Here is a 12,903-nt window from a genome sequence, read left to right on the forward strand (position 1 = left end):
TGATAAAGACAGCATTTATAATATCAGATAAACCTATTTAAAACTCAAAACAGATTACACTGGTAGATGAAAGATACTTTGGTCTTGTCTGTGCTTCAAAGTAGACAGTAATGTAGGCTATGAATTTAAAATATGAAAGCTATTCTTTTCAAAGGACAGTCCTAAAATGATTTAATCTAAAGAGAAAACAAAGCATTCTTGTTCCTGAATAAGAAAGTCCACACATGGACTTAATCAGAAAGAATTTTCTGTAGGCGGTGGGGAGAATATTTTGTTACCAGTAAGCAGTTTTCATTTTAATAGAATGCTTGCAAACTGAAGAGAAATAAGAGGACATTTTAATCTACTTACCCAATTTTTGTTTTCTCTTTAATTTTGGATGAAGAACCAGTTTTTGCCTTTTTGCCCTCCTTGTCCTTTGGTTTCGATTTAACTTTTCTTCCTTTCTTTTCCTCTTTTCCTTCAGCTGAAACACTGGGGAAGTTTTCAGGACTCATTACTCGCGGAATGTTTCTCTCTCCTCTCTCTTTTGCTTTTGCAATTGCTTCGGATATTATGCGATTTGCCTTCTCTTGTTTACTTTCAGAGTCTGCTTTTTTCTTCTGCTTCTTTTCAGACATTGCCCTCACCTGGGTATTCTGCAACTTAGTATACGATCCTGAACCATCAGTCTTTTTGGAGGAAGGAGGCTGTAATAAGAAACAAAAAGTAAACAAAATCCCTTATTTTAACAATACTAACATTCTTTTAGAAAACGTGCAAGTGTTCTTAATCTGGAATCGCATTCAAAAAAAAAAATCAAACTGGCAGGGATTCATACAAGGACACAACAAAGAAGGAAAATGATTCTGTTTTACCACAGAATGGCGTGGGTTTCAGAATGAGTACGTCAATTGTTAGGTTTTAAACAGCCAGTCTACATACTGAAAAATCATTAAAATATATTCTTCTAAAATTTTCTCGCCCTTCTTTCCACCTCTGTAGTTAGAGTCACCAATTCTTAAACATTCCCATACATTTGACACACATCTCTAATAAATATTCTTCTCAGAATCTGAAAAAGCAAAGAATTACCGGAGGTAACAGCATAAATATTCCTCTTTTGATAAGACATCAGGGCCATAGATATCTTAAAGCAGACATAAGATCTGCAAGGCTAACTCAGTGCTAAACAGAACAGACGCTTGAACAAAATCAAGATTAAGAAAAAGACAAAACCAAAACTAAACTATGCAGCATATTAGTAAATAGATCCGAAAGCAGTATTTATTTTATTTAGAACAACATGAAGTTCAATACATTAGTTAGAAGATGTAACTCTTGCTTTTATTTTAGGGTTTTTAATCACAGCTTCATCTACGCAGAATTGTTTACACCAAGAATTCAGTATCCAAATTATCAGTCTCTCCTTAAGCAGACTAGAAGACATGTTTTTGCTTTCCTCCCCTCCCCCTTCCCCTTTGAGGAATGGAAAGAATTTCCTATTCAAACAGACAAAAAAGCCCAGCAGATAACAGTTATGTTACGTTCTCACCCGTAAATGCGCCTCTGACTACTGCATGAAGAAAAGCCACCAGGAATTTCCAAACACATTTTCAGGCCAAATCCAGTGCACTTCACTGGATACATTTTCTATACGTGCCTCAAAGGCTTAATAGCAGTGCTGCAGCACTGGGAAGGAGGCAGGGTTTAGGATCACTCTCTAAAATGCCACCTTAAGGCCTACAGGCTATAACAAATAACCAAGACTCGAGAAAACAGCAACAAGCTCAAGATGGCGATGCAGCACGACTCCCGCAGCAGCAGCCAGTAATAAGGAAGGTTATTCAATCCCATTAGCCTTTTAGCCCAAAGAACCCCTCCTCCTCCCACTCATTCAGGCTTTCACTTACCCTTCCTCTTGGCCTCTTCACTGAAGACATTTTTGGCGTCAGACAAAGGCTTGCCCTCTGCTTTTTCAGCACCCCAGGCAGTGCTCAAGAGAAAAGCATTGAAAGAAGATTGCTAAATGGCCTATTTAGCAAGCTGCAGCCAAGATATGCACAACCCTCCACAAATACACATTGTGATTTATCCACATCTTTCTCCCTTGACAAGTATCCATCCACTGATCGTCCAACTCAGGTACGACAAAGACCGTCTACCTCCCGCACAGCGCTGAATTTCAACAATAGCTGTAAGCAGATAGCCAGATTCCAACAAAGCACAGAAAGAAATGAATGCACAAAGCATCAAAATGCATCAGCATGAATATTAGAGATGTCGTTAAAAATACTGACTCCTTCTGCGGAAGTAGGCCAGCAGATGGTGCTACCAGTTATTATTCCATTAGACTCTGCAATTTAACCCCCAACGGGCTGCTCTTCCCTGCATGTGGCACGGTGATTAACTCTTACTTTTCCACCTCCTGCAGTAATACCACGAATGCCGTTTCACTTCGGTTGAGAATCGTGGGAACTAACCATTTCTGTGTATTCTACTTCGCTGCAACTTTATAGCGCTCTCATCTAAACTGAGGGAGGACACACGCACAACCCCTTCGTCTGTGGCCTCAAACGCATTTTGCTCTCCAAGATGCCTTTTACTTTTTTATACTGAACTTACGACTGTAAGCTAGTAAGAGTGATCAGAAGCATCCTATTACAGACGTCTCTGTTTCTTACAGAAAATGGAAGAATTCCCTTAAGTCGATTTTATTCTCCCCCCACCCCACCCAAGACCTAGAGACCTCCTCAATTAAATGGAACATGACTATGTAGTAAACTCCTGTTCATTCCAAGATTATTTTGAAATGTTATTTTAAAAGATCTGACCAAATTTTAAAAATGTATTGTTAACATATCAAAGCAAACCTAAAAGAAGGTATCAGGTTTTTGAAAAGTTGTTAAAAGGGAAAAACAAAACAAACTTTCATGTGATAGCTATATCCTGGCAGCAGCATCTTTTTCCAAAGCCCATTCAAGAAGAATGAAGACAGACCAGAATATGGTTGCTTTTTTTCTTACTACGCATCATGAAATAAATAAAAAATATGTATCGTATGATTTTCCATTGACAATTTAAAATATTGCAGTGATTTTGAGATTTTTAAAGTTAGGTCTTGGGCTTAACCAGACTTTCACGTCTTTTAAGACTCACTTCAAAAGGACCTTCATTGTCCATTTAAAATATTAGTGGTACTGATACATTAACTGGATTGTTTTGTAAACAACACCACTTAAATTCAAAGTTATTTCTGTAAACATGCAGCTTAATACACAAGGACAAGTATTAAATTTTAATTTTATTTTTTCAAACTCTAACCAAGATGCTTCTAAATTACAATTATACAACCTATAACAGAAGTTGCAGTGATTTATCTTTTAAGGGCATTATTTCACAAGTTAGTGAAAAATGCTAAACAGTTTATTATTTTAATATTTTGAGATAAAAAAAATTTTTCCTGCTTCACACTCAGTATAATTTTAGCTCTAAACCAAAAGCTATTAAAGCTAGTAATGTTAGAGGATTTTAAAACGAAATTTGCACTTCCCTGAATATTCTAGGGAAACAAAACAAGAAAAAAAATATATGCCTAATGATTCTGTATGCAATACTAGAAATGGCAGTTTCTTTGGTAAATCTTTTGCAATAATCTTTCTAGAGACTGTTACTTTAAAACAAAGTTTCTTCTTATACATTTCCTCAGAGCTCAAACCTGCCTCTCAGGTTTAATCATTCCTGAATAACTTTTACTACTTCATTACTGTAGAACTGTGAGTTCACTGGACTAGGCAACTGTATGTTTTCATTCCTGAGGCTTGACCCTCTGCTTCTTGCTCTATACTACCGCTTCTGTTTATAGTGTGTCTCCTGCCCTCCACAAACAGTAAACTATGTTAGAAAACGGAGGACGCTTTTTTAAAAAAAAAAAAAAAATTTTGCTGTAATATTTCTAACTAGACAGGAATGCCATACATGAAAATGCAGGAAGGTACCAGCCAGTCATCCTAAACTAAAGCTTTAATTAAACCTGCATCAAGAAAGTCACCACTGTCACAAAACCCAAAATCTGAAAAGAAACACCAGTGTTTTGAGATTAGAAGAACCAGAAACACCCTTACCCCGCAAAGGGCAACATCTGCATAGCATCTACAACAGAAAGGACAAAGCCTTTGCTATGTCAAAAATACCCCTCCCCCTCATTGAGGGATAATGTGCATCAAACATCCTAAAGGAGAATATCCTTTTGCCAATGGCTTACAAAGCTATTCCATCTACCAGCATTAAGAAATAAATTCTTAACTGACAAATACATAGGAGAAGGTGGAAAGGAAAAACTGAAGGCAGCCATGTATTTAAAAAACTGAAAATTTTATTTGGAAAAATATGTTTTTAGTTTTCATGGTTGCAAAGATAATCATCCAAATACAACTGAAAGTAAACCAATGCAATGTTGTCTTCTTGAGCCTGCACAGAGAGAGCTCCAGGGTATCTGCTGCTGCTAATAGCTTTGCCAAGCAGCAGCAGAGTGAAATTAACAAGACTCCAGTCAGTTCCCCTGCTGCTATTCAGAATCCTGTGGGCAGCAATGAAATTGTCAAGAATCATGTCAATTTCATGCTGCTGCTGCTGCCTGGAAAAGCCATTAATAACAGCAGGTATAGGCAATTGGGCTGTTCACACGGAAAAATTATCCCTAAAAAAAATATTAAGGGTGGAATAGAGTAAGACAATAGCTATAGACTTCTCCACCTATGCCCTGATTCTCAGCAGCAAGGACTGCACCTTCTCTTCAGCAGCATTCAAGAGACTTTGACACGCTGTCTTGCAGGAGCAGAAGGGACACCATAAATCTCTGAACGACATCTTTATTAAGCTAATGTAAAAGCAACCAAGTTACCAGGCAATATCCAGAGGGAATCATGACAGAAATCTTCCCAATAGCTAGAAGTACTCTGGTGAGTAGACTTTTCATAAAATGGCATTTCCCCAAAACCTTGTTAGTGGAAAGTTTAGGATATGCACTTGAAGACCTTCTACTGGCACAACAATACTTCCTAAGATGAGCATAAATCATTGTCATCAACTCAAACAGACATTGTTTTTTCCTCCCTTGAAGATGTAAAGCCACTTTAAATTTGTTCCATAACCTCTAATAGTTCCTTCATATCCACTGCATACCACTACCCAGGAAGCCCCAAGAAAATGAGTTGAATATACATAGCAAAACCTTTTACCTTCTAGAAAATCCTACCTTATCTGTTCCATGAACAAAACATTACTTCTACTGTCAGAACACATTTCTTACAGTGTAGCCATTGAAGCCAATGTTATACTACTTTCAATTCTGTATGTGCATAGAATTTTAAGACTAAATCTCTCTCCTGAGCTACATACACTCTAAGGACTGGTAACACCTTTCTCCGGTATTTTAATGAGTCACACATTCCTGATTTAATTATATAAAGAATCCTTATCTTTAAGAAAAAGACTGATTTTCACTTGTGGATCTACTCACCCAAAGACTAGTTACCACTAAGAACTTAATTATGATCCTAGCTATTCCAAAAATAGAAAGCTAAAAGGTTTACATTGCCAATGACTGGAAAGATTCCTTTACTTCTTGTGGTAGATTAGACACATCTGTGGGAAGAGGCAACTACTAAGCACAGGATGCCTAGAAAGGATAAATTCTTTTCAGTCCACCAGGTCCATGGGCAAATCAAGAGGACCTTGACAGCAACTGCAATGATTTATTTATTTTTCCAGAGTTTCTTCTGAACTATTTTTTTTACTTTCTTGTTCAACAGTTGTTCCACATTATCTGCTGGGAGTGCTCTTCAAAGCCAAGCACACTGTCAAATGCAGATCCACAGGGTTCTATCATTTTTCCTTTCTTGTTTGGTGCATATATGAAACTATTAAGGGAGGCAGTGAAGCATTTCAAATTACTATTCTTTCATTATGTTGATAATACTCTTCACTCTTTTCCCTGCTTCCTGTTATCATTGCTAATGAATGAGTGTCTCAATGTTTCAGGTATACAGAATCTTAAGACATACATATACCTGAGACCTAACCCAAAAGTGTTACTGGTACATTAAAGAAAGGAAAAAGAAGATACAGGGGAAAAAAATCTAGTTTTTCCACTTCCCATATTTGTTACCTGTAACGTTGACAAATGAATAGCTGATTACTACTGCAATGTGACTAGGCAACATTTTATTTTCTGTACAATGGTTACTTCACAATGTAAATTTGGTTACTGTGATCCAAACCTTACAACACATTTAACACTAAGTTTATGACTGAATTTTAAGATTAACTGGAAATAAATATTAATGTAAAGGACAGCAACCTTAAACCGGTCATGTTTCTAAGAGGAAACAAGCGCCTGCTTTTCATGTCACACACTGTCTAGTAAGATGTTGTTTTTCTTCTAAAAGCTACCAAACCCAATAAAACATATTACATACATATACAGTGCTTTCACCACTTTTATAGCTAATATATTACAGTTATTAATGCTGCTGCATCTTAACCAGTAAGGTTCTGATTGACCATCTCATTTGCTGAGAGGAAATCAAACCAATGTAACCAGATCCTGCTAACCCGGGCATGCTGCAAAGCCAGCATGTGACATTAGAGAATGAGTCTACAGCACACTGAAGTTTCCATTTGGAAGCTTTTGGTTGAAAAGAGAGCTTTTTTGTGGTTCATTGTCAAATACAGCTAGATTCTTTTTCTGAACATCATAGTTGCACAAGAACTGTGGGCTTCCTTCACTGTAAATCTTAAAAGTACTCCTTAACAGAAGTACTATGTAACAGAGCATATTAAATTGCCAGAAAATGAAAGAAATTGAAAGCTTCATCCTGCTTGCTCTACCAAGCTATCACCTTGGACGCATGCCAGCCTTCAGTGGCTTGGTGTTCTGTGCCCGTGCACCCACTTCTCTTTGGTTGCAGCCTGTCATACTGAGCAGAGCTATCTGGAAACTGGCATATGATACCAATAAAACCTCCCGCCTCAGTGCGATTCCACAGGTGCAATTTTCACAGGCAGAACTAGTAACAGTGACTACTTATACTGATCTAAGCCTGAGGCATTGCATATCTTTTGCTCTACCCATAGGGCGGGCACCGCACTAGAAGTACAGTTATTCTTAATAGGAAAGAAAAGTGTGGGCACCTATATATAAAAATATAAAAACATCTAATGATCATATTGGAGATGGAGTTGGATCATACTGATCAACTGGAGCTGTGGATGCACAATGGATCTGAATCACTATGGTTCAGACCAATTTCAGAGGCGCGCTATAACTCTACAGTTTCCTAAAAACCTTTATGCCCAACCTAAGGACCAAAATGTTTTAGCTTTGTTGCCAAAAATATAGAAATGTATCCAGTAAAGGAGCTGCACTACTTTGTTTCTTTCTTGCCCTCTTAGCTGATCTTACCTGCTAATTTTCTCAATTATTTGACTGCTTTAAAAAAAGTTTACCTAACTCAATACTCTACAAAGGAACTTTAGGTTTCACTTATTGTTTGAGACAAGTTCTGTGCAGGCATCTGGAAATGAATGAATCAATATGATACTCAGTCAAATACTTACAGACAAGGAAATAACACAGGTCTTTCCTTAATTTAAAGGGACTAGTCATTAGAGTTTGAAAACCACAGACAAAGCTCTAGAAATGCACTGATCCCCTGAAATCTCACCACATCAAATATATTCTTAGAAGGTACAGGTAAGAGTTAGCTTCTTCTGGAACACATCAATAGAAAAACTTCTTTTTAGCAGGTAAAGAAAGTCAGACAACTTCAGTAACTGTGGGGAATAGGATGTTGCAAAGCAGCAGAAGAGAATGGATCTCCTCAACTTGTTATCGGCCTGCTGGCTGTTAACTCCAGAAAAACCTAACACTAGGTGAAACATCACAGCCGCCCTTCTTGCCCTGGGAAGGGGCAAAATCCTACCAGGATGCAGGCACATCTCCAAAGGAGAAAAAAATACATTGTATCAGGAGGAAGCATCTTCATTGTTTTAACTGCATTAGCAGTAGATAACCAAAAGCAAAAACCAAAGTTGGCTCCAGTTTTTAAGTCTTCGCTGAACAAATATCCGTTAACGTAATCTCTCACCCCAGTAAGTGCTGCTTTAAGAACCTGCTGAATAACACTACAGGGGAGAAGTAGAATAAGCTGTTAACTTTTCTGTTCTATGAGAAACGTTGTACTCTCTCACAAGATTAAATTCAGTACATTTTTGCATTATATTTAAAATTCAGAGTAAGGGGACACCCTGAATTGATATTAAATGTAAATATACTGTATTTAAAGTGCAGTTAAGGATGCTAAAATAATTCTTACTGTATTTAATGATGCAAGCTTTTATTTAGAGAAAACTACTAAAACCTATCTTTTTATGAATGCCTCTCCAATTTCAGAAAGGAGGAAAATTTTATCGAACTTGTGTTTTCCCTTCAAGCAATACTATAATAAAGATACCTCATTTCCTAACTCTTACAACTTTGATAAAGAGAAACCGAAACTTCCTCACAAAACGGAAGCAAACAACAGGAAATCCCTAAATGGGTTTGGCTGAAGTGAGTTTGTATTTTTGGTTTTTTCCCGCAAGGTAAGTCATGTTTTAAGGGGTTATTTTGGGGACTTTGGAAAAGATAAACAAATATTTATTATAAAATTACAAGAACAATCAGCACAAATAGAAATTCATACATACATAAAAAATTAATTATTTTATGTTATAAAAAGAATGATTGTATTCCATCTTTCCAGTTCATCAGCATCAGCTACCATGAAAATATAAGCCATACCAACAAAATGTGACAAGTATAAGGTTAATGTGAGCAAATCACTCTAGCCCTCCTGCTACTATCTGCTGAATTTTCAAAAAGCAGCCTTGGTAGTAAGTGATATGAATAAGGAAGGCAGAAAAATGCCTATACCAGAATTGTGAGCCACTTCATTGCTCTCCATCTGACTTTCTAGAGAGCTCTTTTTCTTTTCTGAATGGTAGAGAACTAGAAACAGTTGTGCAGACATGACTCTCCCCTAAGAGCCATCACCTGTTCTCCACTCCTGCTGTTAGAGCCACAAGATCAGTGTTCTGTATTCAAAGAAATCCGCATTAAAATGCATGTTTTGTTACATATACTGAAACAGCCCATGGCTGATTTTTAAATACAATAAATGTCACTGCTTCCAACAGCAGAGTCCTTTTGTATTTAAATCACTGTTTAAGTACTATTTTAGTTTTTGACTGCAATTCTGATGCTAAAAACAGGACATATTTAATAGAACAGTGCAATACTGTTCAATTCTTTAACCCTGCTTTTTGATTTTGATCCACCACATACAGTTATACAGCTTCTAATAGATAAGCAAAGTAGCATATTTGCAGAATACGACAAACATTCCTCTGAAAGTGAGCTTTTCAACTATTACACAGCCTAACTTTTCTGAGGACTTAAAACAATCACCACATCCCCAGATACTTAAAATCTCTCTATACCACAGTGCTGACATATATACATGTTTATTACAGGGGCAATTCTAACTTGGAGTCCCATTCTTATCCTTGTCACCTAGTCTTCTATAAATGCTTGTAGCCCTCCCTGCAAATACAGAAATGGGAATTACTTTTTGCCCAGATCAGCTGAAGTTCAGCAGTTCAGCAATACTGCGTAGCCTAATTAACAGTAGTACCAACACAACTGAAGGTAGGACACATCCCAGCACTGAAATAAGCTGAGAGAAGTGGGAGTGGAGCTCCTTACACTAGCATAGCCAGCAATATAAAAATACTGTAAAATTAAGACCTTGATAGAAGTATGTTCTAATAATCCCTTTGTATCTGTATCCAAAAATAACTTTTAGATATTTGCTAGATGCTTCAGTAGGAAAAGGAAGGCAGCAATTCATTCAGCTTTATAATCTAAGTATCTGGGATTTTTTACACTATGAAGTTCCCTGTTTAAGAAATATGTCTGCAGTGAAACACACCTAATTTCAAAACGCATAAGTTATCAGGTGACATGTGACCTGTTATTACAGATGAATGCATGTCTACAAGTGCTGTTAACCTGAAATTGGTTACTTTGCAATAAAGTGAACAAACTTAAAGTGAACAAACTCAGTGTTAAGGGAACAAAAAAAACATTACCAGAAGGTATTTCAGCATGATAAACAAGACCGTTGCTAGGACTGTGTTGATTTTTTTTTCTTAATGCTCCTCAATATAAAATTTCCTTACACCAGCCAAAACCTGTGACAGCGTAGGAAACGTCACACAATGTTTTGAAGTTTAAAATAGCAGTGCAAAGTAGTAGTTCTTTTTTTTTTTTTTTAACCCAGCCAGATGCTTTGTCATTGGACATACACAACGCATCTTCACGCAGCTATCATAATCAAGATTAACTTAGCTAAGCATTACATGATGTGCAGGTAACAGTTTGTTCACTGCAACTTTATCAAAACTCATTGGCTATCCCAAGGAAATACATTATTAATGCCTTTGCCTGAAGGTCCTCTTCCCCGAGTTGCTTGATSTAGAACAAAAGAAAAAAGACCAAATGTCTCACGCTCACAACTGGCAGAACTGTTGTCCCTCATAGGACAAGGCATACTTCTGTCCCATACGACGAAGCCAGGCTTTGATAATCACAAATTCTTTGACTACAGACCTACAAGGAAGAATTAGCTTTAAAATATTCAGCTAGGTTGTTTTCCAGCTCTCAGGTTACAATTATGCATGTACATTAAACTACAAGTGACAGCCGTTCAATTTTTAGCCATCTTGCTTTAGAAAACAAGGCTGTGCAACCATGCAGTCCAAGTCTGGGCCTTTATGCTTCATGGCTCCTCCTAATTTCTGGCCTGTCGATCAAATTCAGTCAAACTAGAAGGACAGAAATCTCAGAGATGGCCCTACCGCCTACGTGACACAGAGTGAGAGGCACACAAGAGGTACTTTATCAAGTGAAATGAAGCAACGTGAGCTCAATCTTTCTTAGAGCCTGGAGAATCCACATGAGAGGTTGCAATCATCGTAGGCACCAGCTGCAAAATCCGACCCTTTGACACCACATGATCTACTCATGATCTGCTCTTGCTTTCCTCCCTGCTTCCCCTATAGATTCTCTCACCTCACAAAGCAAATCCTGATGGCTCTTCTGCTAAAGCAGGCGCCGTCTTCATAAGTCTCCAAATGGACCTTCCAGTTATAAACTGCCTCATCCCCAACAGCATTCAAATGTACCAAAGCCAAAGAGCAGTGAGTGTGCCATAGGGCCCGTATTTCCTCAGAAGGTATTTTGGCCCAGTGGCTAAAACATCAGTGTATTTTACACCTCCAATCTTGTTATTCTTCTTTTAAATTCATTCTTAGTAGAGTCTAACTTGGCCTTTTATTTCCTTTCCTTCCTGCTTGTGCAACTGAGCCTCTGTAATTTGCACTACTGACAAGACTCCTGTGGCAAATTACTACGTTTTACAGATTAGCAAATGGCTGACTAAGTACTTTGAGGAAAAAAAGAAAGAAAAGGTAAATGTTGTGGAGTGTACTCTGTTCATTTATGACAGTATTTAAACTATAGTCCCTCTACTGAAGTACTAATTTATCTAAGTGTAATACAGTGCTGCACCATTAAATTATGATTGAGAAGTTCTTTTTCAGTGTACAATTTTGAAGGTGTGAGAAAATTAAACTATACTTCCAGAAACCCAGTGTTTATCACAGTTCCCTCTTTCAAGAAATTTAATATGGGAACCTTAAAATTTATGATAATACATTAGATTCCAAATACTGTACTTTCATTCTGATTACCTAAGCCTATTTCAAATCTCTATGCGCAATTAAAAACAAAAAACAAACAAAAAAACCCAAAAGACTGTTGTAATAGTTTATGTTTCTAATTTCAGAAACTAACGTTCACTTTTTAAACCCTTTTTATTTCAAAATATTCTAAAGCTCCCATCCTGAAAAAAAATAGATTTCTATGTTTTAATTGTCTGAAGTCAGTAAGACAGTTTATATGCTCAGGTTTAAGTGCAGGAACAAATCTTTCAATATGATGGTCTAAGTAAAAATTCTGAAAAGTAATGTTTTGTTTTGTTTTTTACTGAAACAAAGTAGTTAATCTCTAATGGGAGAGATTCTTTCAGAAACTGTCAGTGTGGAAAGGAATAAGAGCTGTAAGAACAACTTACTTTAAGGCCTTATGAGTCAAAAGGAAGCAAGCCTTAGCACTTTCTTTCAGAACCACAAGAATGATCAAAAAGCAAAACAAAGGGCCAAATAAAATTCAAGCTTCTATTTGCTTGGAAAGCCAGAACACCAGTAGCATTCTGTAATCAGAGTACCAAGAATCATGAATTCAACTATAACATTCCCCTCCCCACACCCAAAAAGGGGAAAGAGTCATACTGGAATGAAGCACACACTGCCACAGAGTAAGAGCTGCACACAGAACATACCGACCATTTAAAGCTTCCCTTTTCACCAGCAACTTCCACTGCTGTAGTTTTGAAATATACAGTAATTCTTATAACAGCTCAAATAAGCTGACACTAAACCACTGGAACTCTTGCTACTGGCTTCAGCTCAGTAGACAAATGCATCAAGCGCAACCGTACTAGCAGAYGCCAGCTAGGAGTTCAGCATCCCAACTTCCGGGCGCACAAATTACGGAGGCAACATACCCAACCAGTACACATCCCGGCGTGGCAATACTGACCAGCAGTATCCAAACGCTAGCGACCTTCAGAGAGTCAAAGACTAGCATCTATGTCAATGACCCAATACCAAAACAGATACAAACTACCATACGCACGTGAAACAACAGCACTCAAGATCATTTCAGCTATATGCGCTTGAAAACATACAGTATCTACC

General features: G+C 37.4%; 1 protein-coding gene across 9 annotated transcripts in view; it reads right to left on the reverse strand.

Annotated features, from left to right (window-relative positions):
* The window catches only part of CHD9 (chromodomain helicase DNA binding protein 9), a 103,696-nt gene that overhangs the window by 59,212 nt on the left and 31,581 nt on the right, over positions 1-12,903 (reverse strand). For 7 of the 9 annotated variants that reach the window (XM_026068751.1, XM_026068750.1, XM_026068749.1 and 4 more), the window contains exon 7: positions 352-689. In XM_026068751.1, coding sequence (XP_025924536.1) covers positions 352-689 — 338 coding nt within the window. Of the gene's footprint in view, positions 1-351; positions 690-1,534; positions 1,687-1,892; positions 1,976-12,903 lie in introns of those variants that run through there. The other 2 variants (XM_026068752.1, XM_026068753.1) reach the window with 2 other exon arrangements.

Source organism: Apteryx rowi, unplaced genomic scaffold (genome assembly GCF_003343035.1).
Source record: "Apteryx rowi isolate R43461 unplaced genomic scaffold, aptRow1 scaffold_28, whole genome shotgun sequence".
NCBI classification, from domain to species: Eukaryota; Metazoa; Chordata; class Aves; order Apterygiformes; family Apterygidae; genus Apteryx; species Apteryx rowi.